General features: G+C 42.4%; 3 protein-coding genes across 21 annotated transcripts in view; 1 reads left to right on the plus strand and 2 right to left on the minus strand.

Moving 5' to 3' along the window:
* sif (guanine nucleotide exchange factor still life) overlaps positions 1–12,570 on the minus strand; it is a 92,215-nt gene extending 79,645 nt beyond the window's left edge. For 3 of the 18 annotated variants that reach the window (XM_030384331.2, XM_030384330.2, XM_030384329.2), the window contains exons 1-11: positions 12,441–12,570; positions 11,608–11,801; positions 11,379–11,497; positions 7,262–7,460; positions 6,636–6,782; positions 6,033–6,319; positions 5,539–5,927; positions 5,015–5,472; positions 3,544–3,712; positions 3,235–3,483; positions 3,042–3,171 (exon numbers count right to left, since the gene is read on the minus strand). In XM_030384331.2, the coding sequence (XP_030240191.1) occupies positions 3,042–3,171; positions 3,235–3,483; positions 3,544–3,712; positions 5,015–5,472; positions 5,539–5,927; positions 6,033–6,319; positions 6,636–6,782; positions 7,262–7,460; positions 11,379–11,497; positions 11,608–11,801; positions 12,441–12,547 (2,448 nt within the window). In that variant the 5' untranslated portion in view covers positions 12,548–12,570. Of the gene's footprint in view, positions 1–477; positions 1,098–3,041; positions 3,172–3,234; positions 3,484–3,543; positions 3,713–3,902; positions 3,960–5,014; positions 5,473–5,538; positions 5,928–6,032; positions 6,320–6,635; positions 6,783–7,261; positions 7,476–10,147; positions 10,172–11,378; positions 11,498–11,607; positions 11,802–12,440 lie in introns of those variants that run through there. The other 15 variants (XM_089259941.1, XM_089259933.1, XM_030384327.2 and 12 more) reach the window with 10 other exon arrangements.
* On the minus strand, positions 12,559–17,050 carry LOC115562573 (uncharacterized). The gene is made up of 3 exons (XM_030384335.2): positions 15,814–17,050; positions 12,652–12,772; positions 12,559–12,576 (listed from the first exon to the last, which is right to left on the minus strand). The coding sequence occupies exons 1-2, from the start codon at positions 15,877–15,879 to the stop codon at positions 12,674–12,676; spliced, it is 165 nt and encodes a 54-aa protein (XP_030240195.1). The 5' UTR covers positions 15,880–17,050; the 3' UTR covers positions 12,559–12,576; positions 12,652–12,673.
* Positions 17,051–20,455: 3,405 nt separating this feature from the next.
* On the plus strand, positions 20,456–23,339 carry Sse (extra spindle pole bodies like 1, separase). Of its 2 annotated transcripts, none has more exons than XM_018100476.3 (7): positions 20,456–20,647; positions 20,707–20,902; positions 20,995–21,460; positions 21,518–21,895; positions 21,953–22,251; positions 22,309–22,634; positions 22,686–23,339. In XM_018100476.3, exons 1-7 carry the CDS (start codon positions 20,575–20,577, stop codon positions 22,865–22,867), a joined length of 1,920 nt encoding a protein of 639 aa, XP_017955965.1. In that variant the 5' UTR covers positions 20,456–20,574; the 3' UTR covers positions 22,868–23,339. The 2 variants fall into 2 exon arrangements, with proteins under 2 accessions (XP_017955965.1, XP_017955967.1); XM_018100478.3 differs by having other exon boundaries at positions 22,689–23,339.
* Positions 23,340–23,356: the final 17 nt, after the last annotated feature.

A 23,356-nucleotide genomic window follows, 5' to 3' on the forward strand; every position in this document is an offset into this window, starting at 1 on the left:
CTAATTTAAAAGCAATTTTGTTTGGCTTTGGCTGTAAAGTGCGTAAATTACGTATACGCCGTGTGCTGCTCATCACAAACGCCAAATGCAAACGCAGCGTGCGACAATCTGGCAGCAAATTTGATTGCCAGCTTTATTATTATTACTACACATACACAAACACACACACACTCACATGCATGCCCACGCGCATGATGACAAATATACACGCTCGAGTGGCACAGAAATCGCTTGAGTTGCTTTTATTTTGGGCAGCTGCTTAGGCGATGCTTGTGTCTTATGAGAGATTAACAAAGCATTTAATCTTCGCTCGGCATAAAATGACACAGGACAAACACCCACACGCACACACACACATACACATGCACAAAGAGGTTAGATTTAGACTATGCTGTGCTTGTGTTTTGCTTTATTTATTATGCCAGCCTTTTCTTCTCTTTTTCTCTTATTTTTTTTTGGGGTTTTATTGACATTTACTTGCTTAACGTGCGCCTTGCGTTCTTTTATTTCATGTTGTTGTGGTTGTTATTGTTGTTGTCGTTGTTATTGTCGTAGAATTTATTGTTGTTGTTGGCAATTGTGTTTTGCTGCTGCTGCGACTGCTGCTGTTCCTCTTGTTGGTGGTATTTCAACAAAACTGCAATAAAGCGAATTTTTCCACACGTTGCATACTTTTGAGCGCTACTCAACACACACGTACACGCTCACACACATCCACACACGCAGTGGCACAAGAAACACATACAGAGCGAAAATTGCAGTTACTGCCGCGACGGAAGCTGCTCGTGAATTTTAAAATAAAAAACTTTTTATACACATTTTTCACATCTGCTGGCTGGCTTTCAATATTCGTACAGCGCTCGGGCAGTGATTGGAATTGTTGTTCGATTGTTGATTAAATTCGTTTGTTTGGCGAATTGTTTAATTGCAAAATAGCATTAGATATACGCACGCTGGTTCGCGCACACAACACATACGCAAACAGGCACACAAGCACACACACACGCACACAGGTAAAATTTTGAGTTGATTATAAAACGACAGAGCAAAAGTTAGCGCAACACTAGCAAAATAGCAGCAGCAATGACAGCGGCAAGCGGAGCGAAGCAACGCGACAACGCAATCAAAGCTTTCGCAGCTGGAAGTCTAACAGTCGCAGCAACAGCAACAGCAGCAGCAGCAGAAGCCGTAGCAGCAGCTTGGAAGGCGAGCGAAAGCTGCGACGCAAAGAGCGAAAGATGCGCGAGTGAGCGCAATTGAAGAGCGTAAAGCAAGGCTAAAGCGCATGCGCCGCGTCAAAAATGCTGGAAAAGAGGGGCCTGTATATAGTGAAGAATGGGAAAGAGAGCGACAGAGAGAGCACCAAAGGGAGAGAGTGGGACGGCTGTTATGCGGATTATGTGTCAGTGTAACAATGGAAGTTTTATTGCAATTAACAGCGCTCAACTGTTGTCTCAGTATACGTGCGCCTGGGCTGATGCTGCTGCTGCTGTTGCTGTTACTGCTGCTGTTACTGCTGATGCTGCTCAATGATGCGTGACTGCATTGAAGTGGACGCGACATCGTTGCTGCTGCGCCTCATTAGTGTCAAGGCAAAGAGATCAAAAATGGCTGTAAGCGTGCCACAAGTATGCACATTACAGCCTCACATGCATTATGCATGCCACGCCCACACACACCAACACACACACACATTAGCCGGCTTGACAAGCCGGGTCGTGCCCCGAGTCCAAGGCGACAAAGCAGACAAAAGCGTTGAGCGGCTGCACAGCAATTTCATATGCAGCCAGAAAGCACTTGCACATTTTGAACATCGTCATCATTAGCATCAACATCAACATTATCACCATCCTCATCGTCATCATCATTGTCATGATTACGAGCAGTAGGCAGTCAGGCAGGCAGCGGCGTTGACGTTGACAAGGCTGCAAGCCGAGGGAGTTGCAACAGAGAAAGTTTTCCTCCTTTTTTGCAAAGGGGGCGCCTGCCTGTAACTGTGTATGCTTAGGAGTGTGTGTGTGTGTGTGTATGCCATGCCTGGCAGTTTGTTTTTAATCAAGGCAAAACTGGGTCAGTTTGGGCTGCAACTAAAAATATCATTTATGTAGCTCAGCCAAATGCGCCAGTTGACTTTCCCTCCTCTTCATTTTATTTATTTATTTTCCTTTTTTGTGTGTGTGTGTGTGTGTGAATGCATTGTGTACCCAAATATAAATACATATACATATATATATGGAATATGCACATATTTGCGACTCTTTTACACTCACACACACACACTCACTCACGCTGTCTCACTTATACAGTTGCTATTGGATGCTGTGTTAATTGCTACACAAATTCACAGCACTCACAGCTGTAAACGATGAGCGCGACTGTTAGCTAACAGAGTAATGTTAGCGCTCTAACAGCGCCAGTTAAAGTTCTGCTAAAGTTGACCCAGTTGCCTGGCCCCGGTCTGCCTATAAATAGAGCGCAGTATACAGTTGCCCTCTGTGCTTGGAGAGGCGAGAACTGGGCAGACTCCACTCTACAGAAGCTGCATTCGGGCTGGGTTTTATGATGGATTTCGGGCCATTACGTTGCAGGCAATTGGCAGCACAAAGGCTTATGCGAATTAAATTGGTATTTATAAAGAGCTTAAGACGTTTGCACGACAGAAGTGAAGTGAGCGAGAGAGATAGAGAGAGAGAGAGAGAGAGAGAGAGAATGTGTATTGAAAACTTGATGGATAAGTTTTAAGCCAAGGCTCGAGGTGCTCTCAAAGCAATCAACAGGCCGTTGAACTGCCTTCGAATCGTGATTGAGATAGCTATTAAAAGTTCTACAAGAGTTTTGGTTATTTCTACGGAAAAGTTTAGCTAAGGGATTTGCTGAATACGCAAGAAGTGGAAGTTTAGCTAAGATATTTGATAAGATATTTGGTTTGTGAATTTGCAGTTAACTGTTTGAAAGACAGGCAAAAGGTATTTCGATAAGTTCAAGTGCCTTGGCGAATCAATTACAATCGAGGATATAGTAAAAGGGTTTTTTTCACTTACCTCTGACGATGTGAGATAACACATGCGCGAATCGGTGCTCTCTATAGAGGCCTGTTGTACAATTCCATAGCGTGATTCGCGATCGCTCAAATACTCTGATCGCAAACTATCCTGACGTATAAATTCAGCACTGCGAAGAGGAAGAGAAATCATTAGCACATATTTCAGATATTTAATATGTAAGAATAGCTACCGTTGCTCCAAGGAGTCAGCGCGTGCACTCTTATAGCCGGAATCGTTGAGGCTGCTGTCTTGGCGCAGCGACGGCAGCGAGTCCCAGGGCGAACGCTTGTGACCGGAGCCGGCCATTTGCTGGGCCATCATGCCGTGGCCGGAACCGGAACCAATGGTCGAGCTGCCCGAACGCCAGCCATCCGAATGACGGAACCACTGAGCACGTGCCGATTCACCAATGCAGCTGGCACAGCGAGAATTCGAGAAACTGAAATGGAATATACAATTAGTATAATCACTCACACATACTATTCTCTATGACACTTACCTAGCATTGTGATCGGACAGATAGCCGCGATCCCTTTCCCGTTCACGCTCGCGAATCAATTCGTTGCGATCGCTGTAATAGCCATCCCGATCACGATCGCGTTCCTTATCCCGTATGGTGGATAGGGGGCGATGCGGCGGCAGCGGCAAGGTTGAAGATTTCGCATTGGCTAAGGCGAGAAACAAAACGAAATGAATGAGCATAATTCGCGTATAGCCAGCCATATAGAAACTAATTAAAATACAACAGCTAAGGGCAAGCATCAGCATTTCAGTTCTCTTCGAATATATATTTAATGGGCTTTTTATTTGGGATAGTTGGCATTAGTTAAGAGACGTGCATTCAATGGAACTACTTACGCCTACGTAGTGGATATGGGCTGCGCTGTGTTGATCCTGGTAGGCTTTCAGCGAATTCTGATGATAGTTGTTTGGTAGTGGTGGTGGTGGTGGTTGTTGTTGTTGATAGTGATTAGGTTGTTGTTGTTGTTGTTGTATGGTTATTGTGTTGGTTGATTGTGTGCGAGGGCGCATGATGAGCATATTGTGATATGTATGGATAGCATTTAAGTTTTAATTATTTAAATATTTATATTAAAAGAGACAGAAAGTTAGAGAGAAGTTTTACGATAGCAAAAAGACAAATCATACAAACGAAATCACATCTAGAATTATAAAAATATTTGGTTGACAGAAAATTAAAAAATATGCCGCATAACATTTAAAAGAGAGTTGAGTTGAGTTTAGTTGTGGAGAGAGACTATGATATACAGATATACCTAATCTATATGATATCTTTGGCTGTAGCAGCAGTCAAGCTCTTGAATACAGATTATAAATAGTAGTCTTAATTAACTATTGCCAGCTCTGCAGTCTCGCTGCATTAAGCTAACAAAGCCATTCTGATTTCAGCACGAATTCCATTCTTGTGCTGTTTGCCCTGCGAAATGGTGGGAATGAAAGGCAAGCCGCATTAATCAGATTATCTCTGTCCAGCTAGCTAGCTATACGGTATGCCAGCTGTTCGCTTTTTGTCTGTCTCTTTATCCCCGTTCTATCAAATTCAAGTGTTACATGAAGAAGCGACTTGATTGGAGACATTGACGAGGGCACGAAGTGAAAAACAACATTCGAGCTCAAGCTAATTAAAAATTCGATTAGAGAGGGGGCGTACAATAAAATGATAGCAAGTGGGTGGCTGGGAGGAGGTTGGTGGTTCGAAAAAAAAAAAACAAAAAAAAAACAGAAGAACAAGAAGTGGAAGAGCAAGAACAAGACGAAATGTTCAGCTACAACAACAACGAGAGAACAAAAAGTTGAGTTCAAACCAAATTGGCTACGCGTACAGCAAATCGAACGGAATCGAATGTGAACCAAAGCGAAAACCTAAGCGAAACCAAACCCAAAAACTAAAACTAAAACTAAATCGAAGCCTGCAAGTGAGCTGACAGGGTGTGGCCAGGGCAACTCACCCAGATTCTCCATGCTCTGGGAGAGCAGAGCCTCGAACGTATGCAGGCTATAGGACTCGGCGTCCATGCCCTTGGCCAGGGTATTACGCAAGTGCATCTCGTACTCCATGAGCAGCCGCGAGGTGGGGCTGCCCGGTGTGGGCGTCACATTGGGCGCCTGCTGATGCTGATGATGCTGATGCCTGGATGCCCGCTGCTGTGGGTGCGGCGGATGCGGCTGATGCGGCTGATGCGACTGCTGCTGTGGATGCGGCTGCTGTGGCTGCTGCTGCTGCCCATACGACTGATCCTGATCGGAGTTGCCGTTGCTGGAGCTGGGCGTGGTCGCATAGCACTGGTTGTCGAACATCACGTTATCCGATGGCGGCGAGCCCTCGATGCAGCTGCGCTCGCGCTCTCGCTCCAATTCCAAGTACAGATTGCGCGGCGGATAGCCGCGACCGATTTCATGCGAAGATCTGTCCGGGTTCAAGAAACGAATTTAGTGGCAACAGGCCCACACAATTTCCGGACACAAAACTCACCTCGAGCCGGAGAAGCGCGACGACTGACTGCCGCTGTTGCGGCCCATGGTATTGTTGTTCATGACGTGATGGCCGCCGCCAGCACCGCCACCTCCACCTCCGGGCCCACCGCCGACGCCCACGCCCACGCCCATGCCCATGCCCATGCCGTGCTGATGCATGTGCTGCGGCCCCAGCGTTTGTGCGCCATTGGCATTGTAGTAGTTGTAGCGGCGTCGCCCCATCTCCGGCGACGTGACGGGGCTCTCGGTGCTGGGCATCGGCTTTAGCATGCGCTTTAGTGTGCTCGTGTCGACGTTCATGTCCTCGGTGCTCTTGGTCTTGCGTCGTGTGTTGTTGTTGATTACGTTGTGCTGGTGGTGCATATCGTGCGAGTGCGCGTCGCGTGTCTGCAAATGTGTGTGTGTGAGTGATAAAGAGATAGATTAGGTGGTTGGCGCAGACAGACAGCTCCCAGCTCGCAGCTCGGCGAGCGACTGGTAGGCTTCACTTACCATATCATCGTTGAAATCCTTGGTGCGTGTGCCGGTCGACTTGGTGGAGGTGCCCACGCTCTGGTGCAGTCCGCCGCCAACCTGGGTGCCCTCGCTCTTCGACAGATCCATATCCATTTGGCAGGCGCCGGCATCGTCTGGGCCCACCTGGGAGCCCACATGATTCTGTGTGCACATGTCCGAGCCGCTGCCCACGCCGGTGACAATGACGCCCGGTGTGTTGGTATTGACGCCCGCATTGGCCACCATCGAGCCGTCTTGCCCTTTGAGCTGACGTTGTAGGGTATCTGTGGGAGCGAGGAGAAATATAGAGGGGGAAAGAGAGAAGGAGAGAGAGAAAGGGGTAGAGCGAATTTAGCATTTTATTAGGATCGTATATCAAATCAGAGCTGGCAAAAGACATTGCACAGTGGAGCAAAACTAATGATAAATTGTTGAAAATAAAAATAGAAAATCTAAATAAATTTGATTTACATGCATTACAAGTTGACTTAAGACAGAGAGGTTCGCAATATTTACTTGTTCATTGAGTGAACTAATTTATACTAAATTTTAGTTTATATATTCATATTATACCATTCTCTACGCTCTCCAATTACTTACCGCCTCCTTGGACCACGCCCGGCCCACCGCTAGCCACATTATCATAGAGCGAGGTGCTGCTCACGGCGCTTACAACTTTGCCCTGCTGCTGGCCATCGACATCGGTGATTCTGTGGGAGCCGACATTACGCGGCAATGTGGATGAACCTGCAATGAGTATGGCGATGAGATTTGATGGGTGGGATGCGGTGGAGTTGGCTCCTAATCTCTAATTGTAGAGTGGCGGGGCTACATTGTATTACTTATTTATATATATGTGAAGAGACGGGGGCTAAGCGTAAATCAAACGGTTAACTAGCACAACTATACGGGCGAAACATGCCCCATATAGACCGAGAGAGAGAGAGAGAGAGAGAGAGGGAGAGTGAGAAAAAATAGAGATCGTCGCGTTAAAGCAAATCATTCGAAGAAACATGAACTGGAGACGTAAAGCAATAGTGAAGGGATCAATGTTTTGGGGTAGTACGAGACGGAATAGCTCGTTGACTGAATTGACTTAACCGATTTGCTTATTCGATTCGATTTGGCTGAGAATTGGTTTTGCTTTCAGTTTTGACTTGGGTTTTTTTTTAGTTTTTTGTTTTGTAGTATTTAGTCTTAGTTTTTGGATTGGTTTGTTCTCTCACCTCTAACACGTGGATCGGTTCTCAAGCGCGCATACTGCTCGGCGGACATGCAGGTGCATTGGGGCTCTTGGCGCACGCGCGACGGCGACGCCGGAGTGCTGAGAGGCTTTCGCTTGGCCTTCACCTTGCCCTTGCCCGGCGGATCCAGTTTCAGGGAGTAGCTCGACGAGGCCTTTCGTGAAAATTTGAAAGAAGGCGACTGTAAAACGTCGCACTATCATTAGGTTAGTTGATTGGGATTACAAGGTTCTGTGTGTGCGGTTTCTGCTTTCTCTGCTTTCAAAAATTTTTCTCTCTTTAGCTGCCTAGATCGACATAGATCTGATAGATCTATGCATGACTGGCTCAAGTCGTTCCGACTTGGCGAAAAATAGCCGTACTATCGGCTGTGGCTGTGACTGTGGCTGTTGCAGTTGCTTCGTGTGTGATTTTTATAGGACTTATAGAACTATTAGAAGAGTGCATAGAGTTTACATAGAGTAGTACAACTAGAGAAGTGCTCAAGGCTTGAGTACATATATAAATATATATAGAGATGTATTTTAGATTAGACATAGAAATAGATAGTTAAGTGAAGTAGACAAACATACACATACAAGCATTAGTTAGTTAGTTAGTTAGTTGCTTAGTTAGTTGGTAGTTACGAGTTTAGTTAGGTTTGTGAAGCCTTAAGAGTGCATTGCATTAAGCAGGGTATACTTTACTTTAAAGAGCTAATCTCTGCGCAGTGAGGCTCGAGGAAGCATATTAGGGCGCTAGGCGCACTTACAACTAAATTCACTTGATCTAATTCGATTCGACTTGATTTGATTTAATTTCATCGAATAACATTTAAACTTTCAACTTAACCTAACAATTTTCAACACTTAGCTTTAAATATATATGCCTATTTTTGATTAACTTGCTGCGAGAACAATTATTGTGAGCCTGTGCGTGTTGCTTCGATTTTGATTTCGATTTCGATTTGATTTTGGTTTTAGAAACCTTAAAACTATGTTGCGAGAATATATTTAATATACTATCTTTGGCCTTCTCTTTTGGCACTTGGCTATACTCAATTGGTTAACTGTTTATTTAGTCGCCTCTCTTGGCGATTCTCAAACATAGCTGGTCGCTAGCTACACTCTTCAGCTTCCTAGCGCTGCTAACATTTGATACGATTCAAAAATTTTGCATTGTTTTTGAAAGTTGTTTCGATATTTGATTTTCATTTGCGTATTTAAACCGCCCACTTGGCTGGGGGGATGAGGTTCTTGGGGCTGGGTGGGTTGTTGGGGAACTTAGGGCTCGTCGGAAACGGTTTGCAGTGGATAGGTAACGGTATTGTAGTAGAGGATACGTGCGATTGTTTTAAAGCGTTTTGCGTTTTTCTTTTGCATTTTCATTGTACGTTTTGGCAATTCGATTTTAATACAATTATCATTCAATTCATCGAATTTTTCATGTTTGTATTGCAAGATATCAATTTTATATTTATACATTTATAATCATTTATCATTTAAATTAGTTTTTGATTTTGGTTTTGTTTTTTTGCGCACGTGTCAAATGCAAACGAATCGAGTTGAAAATATATATTTATACATACATAAATATATAGTTAAGAGAGATAGAGTAGTTAAATAAAATTGATGTTAGATAATAAAAGCATTTCGGGTGGGACAGAGTTTCATAGATAGTAGATAGATAGATTTGTAAGTGGTGTACATTTAGAAATGTATTCAAAATTGTTGTTGTTCATTGGTTAATTGTTGTTTGTTTGTTGTTGTAGTTGTTGTTGTATTCGTTATTGTTGCGTGTAGAGTATTCAATTTATATGGTTGGTCGTTTGTTAATCGTTGTTTGCGACAACATAGTATATGTTTTCGTTACATTTCAAATTCAAGTACGACATTTGGTAGTTTTTTGTTGTATTTTTTAAGTATCAAATGAAATGCATCAAAAATGAAAGATTTGAAAACGAATTTAGTTTGGTATTTTTTATATATATATTTATATATATACACAAATTTTTTTTTTAAATAGTTTTTTTTTTGGCGTGTTTCGAGAATGAATTCGAAAATGATTAGAAGAGAGAAAAAGAAATGAAAGAATATATAATATAAATACATTTAACAAATTTTAGTGGGTGTGCGTGTAACTGTATGTGTAAGTGACGTCAGTTTGTGTTTGTGTGTGTGTGTGTGGGTTCACTGTGTATGTATGCGTGTGTGTGTGCTATAGAGTTAAATACAAATAGTAGTTGTTGGAACCTTTGGAACTTTCAAAATACACACACACACAACAAGAATTAATAGGAACTTTGAACACTTATGAGTTTATTTGTTGCTGGGCATCAATTGGCTAGTATATAATACATTTAACTGTTATGGTATGCGTGAGTTATGTGATTAACCGGGTTGAGAAACTTGTGATTGAGGAGCGTACACAGAGAGAGCGTTTCGGTTGGCGATAGAGTAGGAGGGTTTAAGACACATAAAAGTGAAAAGCTTACAAAACAGTAACGACACTTAAGGACACTGTTATGTGTGTTTGTGTGTGTGTGTGTGTGTGTGAAAGAAAAACAGATAGCGTGTGTGTATGTGTATGTATGTAGGTAGAGTTCTTATACATGCCCGACAATAGGGAAGCGCTACTTGAATGGGGATATTTCAAAACTTAAATACATTTAGAGAGGCTGTCTCTCTCTCTATATATAGTATATATAAATGATTTGATCATTAGAGAGTTCTTTGTTTTCTCTGCTGTGATGGTTCAAAAAAAAACATAGTTATTAATTAGTTATTTTAATAGTAGTAGTTAGTCTTAGTTAGCAGCAGTTTGTATTTAGTTGTTGAGTTTGTAGTAGTAGTGTGTTTTGACAAATAAACAATATGAAGCGATACTAACGTATTTTTTTACAATGTAAGATACCTGCAACAAATGAGGCGCAAAGTAAGAAAAGAAACGAAACAATTATTAGATACTAAATCCAGACAGTTTATGTTGACTAAATGAGTGAATAGTAAATCTAGTTGTTGTTGTTGTTGCTGTGAGAGTCAGTAGTGTGTGTCTGTGTGTGTGTGTGTGAGTGTCTTCAGTCTGGTTAAGAAATTGATCGGAAATGGAAGTAGAAGCGAGCTTTAGCTTTTTTTATATGTCTCTCATTTGGATTCTCTTTCAATCTCTGATCATTTTCTCTTGTGTTTATATTCAATTCAACGTGTAAAAGCGGTTTAAGCACTACTATATATATGTGGGTAGGTATTACTTTAGAGTTGTTGTCCAAATTGTTTACAAAATGGATGGATATTTCAAACGAGAGGAGAACAGAAACTCAATACAAAACACAAAATTCGAATTTTCAAGTACGATACCAAATTTTGATTATTCAACGTATATATATTTATTATATGTATGTCTGATGTTGGTCAACTAAGAACGAGAATATATATATATATATATAGAGTATATATACTTGTACAGGTATATTCAACGGGAGCAGTTCTTGTTTAAGCAGTTTTGAGAGCGGTGTCTGTGTCTGTAACTGTAATTGTAACTGTATCTGTGTCTATATGTCTGTCTATCTGTCTTTATGTTGTAACAGCGACTGTGACTGTGACTGTGACTGTGACTGTGACTGTGACTGCGACAGTGACTACGACTGATACTGACTGTGACTAATGGCATGGCATGAATTGAAGCTATTGCGCGTACTTTGAATGATTTCACACGTTTTATAGCTATGGCCGGAGCTATTCGAGTAATTTTGAAAATATATGTATATATATTCATTTATATTGTTAGTGGTTTATGGAACATAATCATCATCATTAGTTCATTAATTCAACATTCATCACCGTCGGTCATCATCACAGCATCATCATCATCATCATCATCATCAACATCATCATCAACTGGTTGTTTGCATTTGTGGCAGCATTCAAACTGCTCCAAAGTGTTTGTTACTTGTTAAATAGTGTTACTCTGTGTGTGTGCGTGTGTGTGTGTGTGTGTATTGCTTTAGTGTTTGTTTTTGTGGTTGTTGGCTGAGGTGGTTCTTTGGTTGAGGTATCAGTTGAGGTGGTTGCTTGTCATCGTCGCGTTTGCAATATGCAGCAAACTGTAAGAGAATACTTACACAGCATTCCCGAAACTGTTTGGCATCGATGGGCGATGTGAAATTGAGGCCCCAAGTATCGTTAGTCATTGGATCCTTCCAGTAAACAAAGCATTCCGATGCCTGGCCAATGCGTGTGCCTGCAAATACCACAGAGAGATAGAGATAGAGAGAGAGAGAGGGAGGGAGAGGGATAATGCAATTTTCAATTAGCAAAGGTAAACAGTGTGAGGGGGGTGGTCATTCTCACCTGGCTGCACAAGTCGCACATCGAGTATCTTGTCCACCTGGCTGTTGTACGCGGTGATGTGAAAGATGCACTCGGGCGAGTCCTGAATGCAGGTAATGTTAACAGGAACCAAATCTTCAGACACTTGTTGCCACTTGACGGTGCCGGCGCCGCTTGCCGATACGTGAAAGACCTCAGCCCACAACCTGAACGAACTAGGCGTTGGTTAATAAAACGTTTGTTGACAAATTGATTATTGCAAAAGTTGTTGTTGGTTTTTTGGTTCATCCAATTGATTGAGTTTGGTGCAAGTTTGTGGTTGAGGAAGTTTGATTTTGGAGGATCGATTGAATTGAAAGTAAAATCAAAGTGGGGAAGCACGGTTTGACAGTTGTTGTTGTAGTTGTTGCAGTTGCAGTCGTTTAGGAAGGAAAAGTTGTTGCAGATTTGTTATAGTTGTTGTTGTTGTTGTTGTTGTTGTTGTAGTTGTTGTTGCGCCCAACAATTTAGATTAGGCAGTGTGGGTTGTGTGTTGGTTGTTGAAAGTGTGGGCAAAAAGTCGAAAGTTTTTCGTTTTTGTTTTTGTTTTTTTTTTTTTACATTTAGATTTTTTGTTTTTTGAAAGAAAGAAAAACCAGAAGAAGAACACAATTAGTTAAATTACAAAAGTTGATCGAAATAGCGAATTCAATTGTTTTTGAGTTAGTTGTTTGTTATTGTTATTGTTGTTGTAGTTGTTTCAATCCATTCACATATATGTACATATATAAATATTTACAGGCAGTCGGAGAACAAAAGAGTCTAGAAGGATTTATAACGGTTGACGGCCATCAATGCCAGCCACGCCCACTCACCTTAAGAGATGACCATCGCGACGACGAGAGCTCTGCCAGGGTGAATCCTCATAGCGATAAGCCTTGCGCATCAGAGGCGCACACGAACAGCTCAATTTGTTGCCCATGGCGCAGTTAGCACAGCCCGCCGCAGCTCCTATAGAGTGTGTTAAATGTCGATGGATCAGTTATGCATATAGGTGATATAGGTATATAGTGGTGAGAGTCTTACCTTTACCAGAGGCACCCCGATGTCACCACATGCCGGTCACGTCCGCCTGCGAGAGCGCCTGGCCGCGATTTAGCGACTGCGAACGTTGATTATGCCGATGGCCGTGGTAGCGACTGCCGCGCTGCAGGTGCAACAGAGACAGAGACAGACGGAGAGAGAGAAAGAGAGAAGAGTGTGAGTTAATTTTATGGATTAGATATGTTAACAGTCTGTAGAAGGAAAATCATATACAATAGGATACGATTAAATTTATATTGTAATTTTATTTCTAGTCTAGTCTAGTTATTTCATATAATTTGTTTTTTTTTTTTATATATATATAAATTGCCTAAAATTCCAATTGAGCTTATTTGATAGACTTTTGCTTAAGAATGAATAGTTACTTATAAATTAATAAAAATATTATTTATATATATAGCTTAGAATACAAAAGATACTCTAAGGTAAAGAACTTAGTTTTATGTGAAAATCAGGGCCTATTTCACAATAAACTATCAAATTTGTAGTTTTTGATCTTGAAAGCTTAATCTTACCTTAATTAAATTTGTTTTTATTAACTATGGACTATCGAACAACAATCAGAATTTATTTATTTTTATACAAAAGTCTTCTAAAAGTCTTTTGCTCTTAGGACAATGTATATAGTGAAAACTTTTATAGTCTGCTAATTAGCAAAAATAAATTATGTACATTTATGCATACTCAACATTCAAATAGCATATTCTTATATTTACTTCAATAGACACTTTTACCTAAATTAACTTTAATGCCCTTGATTGAGCTACCATTCAACATTTCCACGCAACAAATATATAAGGCAGAGGCTGATTTATCGCAGCATGCAATGCCGAAAGAATTTCAATGCAAGACATATTACATATATCAAATAGGTATTTAAGCACAAAGCATAAATTAAACAGCTTTGAGCCACACACACACACACACCCGCACACACACATTAATATTTAATCACCCGACTCTTTGATCAATCTATGAAACAACCCACGCCGGCTGCAGCTGATGGCTATTATCACCAACACGTCTCTCTCTCTCTCTCTCTCTCTCTCTCTCTCTCTCACTCTCTCAATTTCGAGGTGCGAACGCAGCGAGTTCAACGCTATTGCTGACCAAAATGCACTCCGCGCCCCCTGCCACATGCCGCATGCTGCAGCGACTCTAACGTGTAGGTGTCAACAGAAAACAAATGAAAAAGAAAATACAAAAAATAAAAAACAAAAAAAAAACACCTCAGCGCTTTGAAGTTTTGCTTTGATTTAGATGTTTATGATTTGATCTGATCGGTGAGTTTTATGTTCTTTGACACACACACACACACACATACCAGCACACACACTTGAGCACTCACAGATGTTGCACATTGAAAGTTTGCGGCTGTCGCACTTATTTATATGAATTTAATTTTAAAATTCCTCTGCTACACCTTAAGACCATATATATATGTATGTATATGAACTAAATGTATATATATATATGTCTACAATAGAGTTTAATTTTAATTTTTGGCTGTCTGCAGCCTGTTGCTGACCACATTTGTTGTTTATTATATATATTTATATATATGTTTTTTGGCTGTTATCTATTTTTGTTTACAGCCTCCGGCGTTGAGACAAGCACAGACACCTGTTTACGACCTGGCTGCGGTCATGGGTTGCGTTTAATTATTGTATTTATATAAACAAAATCGAACTAGTGTGTGCCAAAAGAGCATTCGAAATACACGCCACCGACTCAAGCAAACAACTAAAAACACACGCAAATCGGTTGAAAAATCAAAGCGCATTTTCATTCATTCATTCAGCCGCTACGTAACGCTAGAGTGAGAGAGCGAGAGAGAGAGCGAGAGCGAGAGAGAGACTCTTGTACTCTTTGGATCTTCGTCTCTGCTTCTCACGATGTTGAGCAGCTCTCCACATCAACTGTAAATCTTATGCAGCAGCCTCATTGTCTCCACACGATCTCGCCCACACACACACACACGCACAGCATCTGTGTCGGCTGCGCTCAAGAGCTGCAGAGAGATCTGGGCGATAACCAGACGGAAATTTCGTCTGGCCCGCTTGCTGTGGCTGCTGCCCCATCAAGTGGATGCCACACAGCACTGCACGTGCTTGCTTGCTTGCTTTTTGTTTTTATTATTTTTTTTTGTGTTTTGTCTTTGTTGAAATTTATTTTTAAAATCAATCAAATAGCGCTCAGTCGCTCAATCTCAATTGTCGCAGTGTGGCATCATCAAATCGCAATAAGGAGCGAAGGTGGCGACAGCTCTGCCCATTTTTTGGGTCACACTTGCCACACAGACGCTGCCCCCTTCAGCACTTGACAAATTGGACTGGGAGCACCAGTGCGATTGACAGCATGATAGAGTAAGAGATGACTAACGCATGATTGCATATATGTATAACGTTGGATGGGTTAAGAGCTCTAATATTTGTGAACTTTATGGGGTAGTAACTGAAAATTGCAATACAAAATAATTAAAGGCAGTTAGTGTATAAATATGTTTCAGATGGCAAATTTTGAAAGATTTAGACAGATTAGATACCGAGCTGTTCGCTTATATTTAGTAATTAAACTGAAATGTGAATATAAAATGGAAATTTAATTAAAGAAAAATAAAATGTCTAAATAAATATTTGTATATTATTCAAGGAATGTTTATCTCTGTGAAAATTAGGGAAGTTTAGATAGAGTTATAAAGGCCTGAATAAATTAAATTAAATTCCGAATAAATCTAAAAAGGCAACTATAAAATATATAAATAAATATTAAAATAATAATAAATTGAAAGTATAGGAAAATATTATAAATGGTAGAAGAATATATAGGTGTAGAGTGAAAATTCGTTTGCAAATTTAAAGATATTGCGGAAAGGCCAGGAAACACCTAAAGAAATGCTAAATCGATAATGAATATCAATTATTAAAGACTTAGCACAAATTCATATATACAAATTCAACTAGTCCTTCTAGAGACAGCAGAGTGTAAATATTTCAGAGCTCAGAGTAGCAGCAAGAGAGATTGCTTCAGTAAACAAATATATAGAATCACAATAAACACTTATATATATAGTTTATCACTGGCAACTGATGGACTTATAAAAATAATAATGTGCTTGTTATTATTATTGTTTTGTATACACACCTCCACGTGGCCCCAGCCATCGGCATTCATTTTGACGGCTGCCTCGACACTTTCCTTGGCACCCATTGCGTGTTTTTTAGTTGTTTATTATTTCTTTTTTGGTTTGTTTCTACCGTTATTGCTAGTTTGTTGTGGCTGATTGTAGTAGTCGATTGCAGTTACAGCTGTAGCGTATTTGTCTGGCGGAAATATTGCTTGGGCCTCTGCGAATTGTGCACTAGAGAGTTGAGTCCACTCGACTGGATGCGAGCTGGTGTGGGCGCAGTAGCAGGAGACAGGCAGCAGCTGTCAGATGTTATTTATTTTGGTGCTGTGGCTGGACCAGGCACCAGATGAACCAGAGCCACAGTCTGATACCCAGGACCTCCAGTGGCGTCTGCGTCTGAGTCGTCAGCAGTTGGAGCGTGAATCGCGAATTGGTCTCGTGCAATATAAATATTGAGCGGATTGACGTTGACGTCGCTGCTGCTATCACGCTCTCCGTCTCTCCCTCTCACTATTTTGTGCGCTCTCGCTCTCTCTCTCCCTCGCGTTGAGTATTAGTGAACGACGGATGCTGCTGTTGAAAGCGGCTTTCAATCAGCTTTCGTCCAGTTGAAAACGTCTGTTGTAAGCAGTTAAATAATAGAACAGGCAGAGCGCCTCCTGTGCCGACTCCTTTTATCCTTTGTATCCTATATGCTATATGATTGTTGTATGTTTTATTAATGCAGCCTGGATTGTGGCTGCCTTTCACAATGTCACTTGAAAATTTCACTTTTGGTGCGTTTGCTGTGTTGCTGTTTTGTTTAACGGTGCGTATGAATAATTTATTTGCTTGCAGTTCTCTAGCTCTTTTCAGTTATAAATATTTATATTAGTTACTTTGTGCCTGTTTCGTTTAAGTTATGATTGCGTTTAGTAGAGATTTATATATTTATTCATTTATTTCAACAATCTGTGTGCTGCTGCTTTTGATTTGGCAACGCCTTTTGCCTATTCGCAAAAACACACACAAAAAATTGTTCTTCTCCTTCTTTTTTTTTTTTTTTGGTTTGCTGCAATTCCTTGTGCACTTGTGTGTGTGTGTTTTGGTGTAATTTGTTTGTTATTATTTATGCATGTTATTTGCAGTGCCTTTAAGTGTTTTTCGATTCGGTTTTTATTAATAATTATTTAGATTTTTTATTCACAGGAACAGCGGCAGCAATAGCAGATGATGAGGACATGTCGTCGCTCTGTGGATTTGTGTGTGTAGCTGCCTTCTGGCCTGCCAAAATACCTACAAAACTTGACGAAACGAAATGTTTTCACTTGACGAAGCACAGAGAGAGCGAGAGAGAGAGCAAAAAGCAGAGGTAAAGCAGACAGCCAGAGAGGCAGAGAGGCAGCGGCAGCCGCACAGCAGCCGCCGTCGGAGCAGCAGAGAGCAAAGCAGCGCAGATGAGCTTCGAATTACAGCGACAGCCGAAAATTGCCTGCTCTGTTGCTGTTGTTGTTCTTGTTGTTTTTGTTGTACAACATATATTTTAATTTCGATTTCTTTCTTGCTTTTGCGTTGCTCGTTCGTCGTTATCCTTTATTTTGTATGCCTCCGCTCTTCGTGTTTGTGTATGTGTGTGTGTGTGTGCGTGTGTGCGTGTGTGTGCCTTAGCTTAGAGGTATGTGCAGTCGTTGGCTGCTGCTGCTGCTGCTCTCCACTCTGACCCCCTCGGCCCGCTTATGTATGTGTCTGTCGCCGCCCTGTGCTCGTGCGTGTGGCTAAAAAGTTGCATAAATCACCACACCTTAATTTACTTAAATGTCAATTTTTGTTTCAAAACACTTTACGCACAGCTTTTGCATTTGGCAATTGCCAAATTCTAAACTTATTTCGCCGTTGCTGTTATTTTTGTGCGCTGCCTAAAAGCATGCTACACTTTTTTCACACGCTTCGCTCGCTTCTGTTGTTGATTTTTCGCTTACAATTTTTGCAGTTTGGCCAGAATGTGGTTTGAGTATAAGTGTGTGTGAGTGTGGTATATATGTTTCTGTGTACGTGCGTGTGTGTTGGTGTATATTTTTTAAGTGTTAAAAGCGTTTTGTCAGTTGCTTCAGAAAGCAGCACCGGAGCAAGCAGCGCGAGCCACACAACCGTCGACTTCGAAAATCGCTTTGACTTTGCGAGCAGAGCAGAACGAACAGGAGCAGCAGTAGCAGCAGCAGCAGCAGCAACATCAGCTGGCAGCGGCATCTCTGCTGTGCCTCGCTGTCGACGTCAGCATCGCTGCAACTGTTGGAATGTGTGCCACATTTTTTGGGGTGGCTGCTGCCGCTCGCTCGCTGCCTCTGCCTCTGTTTTTGGCTCTGGCTCTGCTCTTGACGGCCTTTTGTTGTTTTTGTGTTGATGCTGCTGCCGCCGTCTCTTCTGCTGTGTTTCTACTGTTTCTGCTGCTTCTTTCTGTTTCTGTTTAGTGTTCGGACGCATTTTGTTACATTTATTTTACATGTCGCGTGCTGTTGCTGTCGTTGTTGTTGCTGTTAGGACGTCAAATGAAAGTTTTTGCCATTCTGTTTCGTTTTAATGTCTCCCCGATGCATGTGTGTGCGAATGCGTGTGTGTGTGTGTGTGTGTGTGTGAGCATGCACGTTTGTGTGCGTTAATGTAATATTAATGTTATAATTTGCTAGGCGTACGACGACGTACTCAACCCGCTCGCAAGCTCCACACACACACACACACAAACACACCGAAGACATGAATGTATGTACGTGCCAAGTTTTTTGCATTGGCTGTGGCCCATAAATAATGCAGAGGGTTGCCAGGTGGTTCTTGTGGGCGAGTGGGTGTTTGGTTAATGGTGCTGTGGTGCAAATGGTCACTGGTCAAACAGATTGAACGTGCGCTTCAAACAACAAGTCAACTTTTTATGACCCCAACAACAAAACTATTGCAATTTTAACTAACCGCAAGAACGGCAACAGCAACAATAATAACAGATGATTATCATGGGACACACATGCACACACGCACACAGCCACACACTCGCACACACAGCCACACTCCAGAGTCAGAGTCATATCCACCCACACACGAAATGTTAGCGTCTGACTGAGGCACGTTTAACATACACAAAGTAAAAGTGAAAAGCAACATCAAAATTAATAAGTAGAAAGGATGCTGAGTGCTCTGCGGCCAACGGGCCAGCAGCGACGTCAACGGCGATGGCGGCGTTAACTGCGACGCCAGCAGCGCAACAATACACAACAAACACAAAGTAGCAAAAGCAAATTGCACGACAGACAGAGAAAGACAAACAGAGAGGATGCGAATGTGAGCGAGCGAGAGAGAGGGGAAGAGCGAGAGCGAGAGCGGCCTAGTGCGTCGGCGTCTTTTCAATATTTAACGAAAGACTCGTCAAGTTATCAATGTGTTTCCATTTGCTGGGGATGCTGCATCAATAATAATAATGCTGCCTGCCACTGCTTGGGCACTGCATTCATTTGCCAATAAATACATAATTGACAGCCTTAGACCGGCCCGAAGCACCCAGGAGAATGAAAGGCCGATGAGCGGGGCGGCAGCTCTTGATGCTAGGCAGCAGCTGGCGGGGGCAAAGGCAGCGTCGCGACGCGTTCAAGCTGCAGGTTGCAGTTGCAGCTGGGCGGCGGCTAACAAAAACAAAAAGTAACGGAGCACGCACACTCACACACACACACACGCGTAGACACAAACGGGATGCGCCAGGCTCACTGACGTCAGACCTTCACACGCATTCCCACACACATACACACGCGCATACATTCACATGCACACCCCACGCACAAAGTCAGTGCCTCTGCTGCGGCTGCTGCTGCTGCTGCTGTCGTTATCTCTTTAAGACACGTCATTAGAAACTGCAGCGGCTGCTTGCAGCGAGCAGCAAAAAGGCGCGCCTGGGCAGCGGCAGCAAAAAAAAAATTAGAAGGAAATAAAAAGCCAAACAACAAAAGTCAGAATCTGCTGGACCTTGCTTGCTGTAAAATGTCAAAGCTCTTGTAATTGTTGTTGTTGTTGCAATAATTGCCAATGTGTGTCGCTTTGTTGTTGCGTAAGGTTTTTTAGGGCAATTGGAGGGTGTGGTTCACCGGGGTGCCAATATAATGTACAATGTATGTATGTACATACATACAAAATATATATATGTACATACAAACATATACACACTCACACACAGGCAGAGGCGGGCAAACACATGTGTTAGACGAGATTGACACAGTTTGCTGGGTGTTTGGGCATCTGCGCCGCTGCGCAAAGCTTTGCCGATGCTTCGTTACGAGAACTTTCATGCTGCCGTGTTTTTATGAATGAATACACGTCAGCAACAACAACAATAGCAGGAGCAGAGCTTTTGCGCTGTGAACGCTGAGCTGAGGCACGTGCATTGCAACATTGTTACTTAGAAAAGCAAAAGGTAGTTGTAGGCACTGCCATTTTTGTACCTGCTAACAGCAATCACTGATCTAATGTTATATAACTATATGAATATCTTTAATTTTTCATGAATTTACTGTATTCAAAATTACCGCCATACTCGCAAAAATACCCTAAAAATTACCACCACTATCGATGTAGTGCGTGCCACAGCGTTGCTGCGTGTGTCTATCGATGTTTGCAGTGATGCGCAATGGTACCTTTTTACGCCGCTGCCAACACTGCATGCAAAACGTGAAAACAACAACAACTTGTGGCATGCAAAAAGCAGTGGCAGACGGCGCCGTTTTTCGAATTTACAAATTAAATTGAAATCATTTGTATACAGAATGTTTGATGCCGAAGCAACAGAAAAAGAATTGCGTAGCTTAACAAGTGTGCAAGTTGGACCCGAAACCAAAGGTATGCAAAATAATTAATATTCCAGCAGCGTCTAATTGCTTTGATTCCGACCCCTCCAGAATATAATTTATTGCGTGCGGACGAAGAATATCGCAATGGCAATGAAAAGGATTCGATTTATTATCAAGTTAGAGCACTATTTCAGTGCGCAGATATGCGACTCCTAACCGAGGCCCAGGAGCTGGAAAACCAGCTGCCGAACGCTTCCGAAATATTGTTGGAAGCGACTCCCAAGGAAAAAGCAGACTACAAAAGGTGATACTGTATATATTAAATGCTAAATATAGTATTTAATTATGCCACATAATTTGTTTACTAATTACTAAACTGTCTTTTACGTTAAACAGGAACAAATTTCTGCAGAACATATTAAATTACCAATTGAAATTGGAGGAACGCACAACAACGCCTAAAAACACAGTCATCGATAGCTTGGACTTTCTGCAGGACGTGCAGGATCCAAAGTTGGGCTATGCACGCATCACAGAGGTCTGCCAACAACTGCCAGAGGAGTGGTGTGTGCTGCAGCTCTGCAAGAGCTTCAATGCGGCCACCACTTACTCCACCTTTTGTGAGATCGCTGCCGCCAATGGCGACATTTATGTTTCTCTTCTACGGCACTGTCGCAGTCCAGAGCTCGAGCCCACTTGCCTGCACTTCAATAACGATGCGCTGGGTAGCTTGTTTAAGGAGTACAGCACTATGGTGGAGCGATTTCGGCGAGTGGTCACAGTCGATCCGCTGGCGGTAAAGGATCAAGAGTCCAAGGCTAAATACTGGAAAGAGTTGCATGCCTTCGAAGACTACTTAAAGGTGCCTGACACATATATTATCTGTATGATTATAGTTGTTAATCTTTAAACCTTGCAGAAACTAATTGCCGATCTGAACAGCGTATTCATGCCCTACTGTTTCATGTTTCTGGGCAAGCGCTATGCCGATGCTGCAGTGCAACAGCAAACCAAATTGATTTTTGATCGCGTTGATGAGTTCTGCGTGGAGCACAGGTGGAACAATCATCAGCGTATATTGCTCTCACAGGCGGCGCTGCATGCGAATCGTTTGCCACACGACCAGATGAAACAGCTGAGCTATGAGCTAAACAGCAACAGCAACAACAATAACAATGAGACTGAGGCGCTGCTCGTCTACGAGCTGCTCAAGAGCTGTGCCACTAAATGGCAGAAACTCGAGCAGCGTCAACAGCTGGCTGCGAAACGCTTTCCCATCATACTGGTTGTAGATGAGGTAGGTTGAGCATATTCCATGTTACATCTGAGACGGCTAATGCTTATTGTCTTTCAGCGCCTGGATCATATGCATTGGGAGCAGTTGGCGCCCATGCAGGAGTGCACGCGCATCAAATCGCTGCACAGTTTGTGGCGCCTGTTCAAGTACCACAAGGCAAAGATTCAGCACGGTTACTATATGGTCGACATTAAGAAAGGCATAACACTCATTAATCCCGATGCTGATCTGCAAAATTCGGGCCGTCGTCTGCGCAGCTTTCTCGAATACTGGCTCAGCCACTGGCAGCATATGTTCGAGACGGTGCCCACGGAGCAGTTTATGATTGAAAAGGCTTTCAAGGCCGATTGTTTTGTGTAGGTAGAACCCTGGAAGCCAGCTGGTAAACAGATGATACAGTTGGTTTCTTTCAGCTATGCGGGTCACGGCTCGAGTCTGCAATATGTTTCCAGTCGCCTGATTTATCGCAATCGCATCCAGGGTGTCATCTTTCTTTTCGGCTGCGACTCGACGCGCGTGCTGAGCTCGGGTCTGTACAGTGCCTTATACGGAGCACAGGACTACTACCATGGCGCGCTCTGTCCCACTGTGGTGGGCACATTGATGCCCGCACTGGATGGCAATATGGATAATGTGTCCGCCAATATACTGAGCCAGTGGATAGCACCGGTCGAGAAACAGATCATACCCTGGACAAGCATTGATCGCGCGGCTTGGGTCTCGCAGGGCACTGTCAAAGGTAGGAGTTTCGATAATGCATAGAGTCTCACTAATTAGCCATCTTTGACAGCAGCACTCAAAGGGAACAGCGATACTCTGGAGCAGCACCTGGACTATCATACGGGCAGTCTAAGCGCCATTTTGGCCAATGTGCAAATGGGCAAAGTGGAGCCGAAAATCTACAATTGCTGTGTCTACGTGTGCCGCGGTTTGCCGGTCTGGAATGCAGCTGTGGAAGAGCTACCCTTTTAATAAGGGGTATATGAAATGCTTATAGTCAGATAAAGTGTATAATGAAGTACTACTAGGGTCCACCTTGTTAAATCTTAGAACTAGACTGAGAGTGGAGAGATGCGCACCAAATGTTATCATATATTCGAATAATGTACGATTATGTATGTAAGTAAAGAAATAGCACTATTACCCACCGCTAGTCGCTTTGCATTCAAAACTTAAGACTTATATTTAGTTAAACTTATCTCACTTGTGTATCAAATAACTAGCCCTAAGTTTGCAAGTTAAACGTGCTCGAAAATATTGCATAAAAGTTCAAACACAACACAGAGAATCGCATAAGATATCAAATAACATAGAGATTGATTAAAATTGTGCCCTTGAACTTACCTTGTTTGGCGTGCAAATTGAGAGAGTGAAGAAGTTTATTGAAGTTGCTTTTGCTTTAAGTTATTAAATATTTGTGTCGTTTAAGCACTGGAACTGTTTTTATTTGTTTTCTGATTT

This window comes from Drosophila navojoa, chromosome 4, assembly GCF_054131105.1.
Source record: "Drosophila navojoa isolate 15081-1374.11 chromosome 4, UAZ_NAV_1.0, whole genome shotgun sequence".
Taxonomy (NCBI): domain Eukaryota; kingdom Metazoa; phylum Arthropoda; class Insecta; order Diptera; family Drosophilidae; genus Drosophila; species Drosophila navojoa.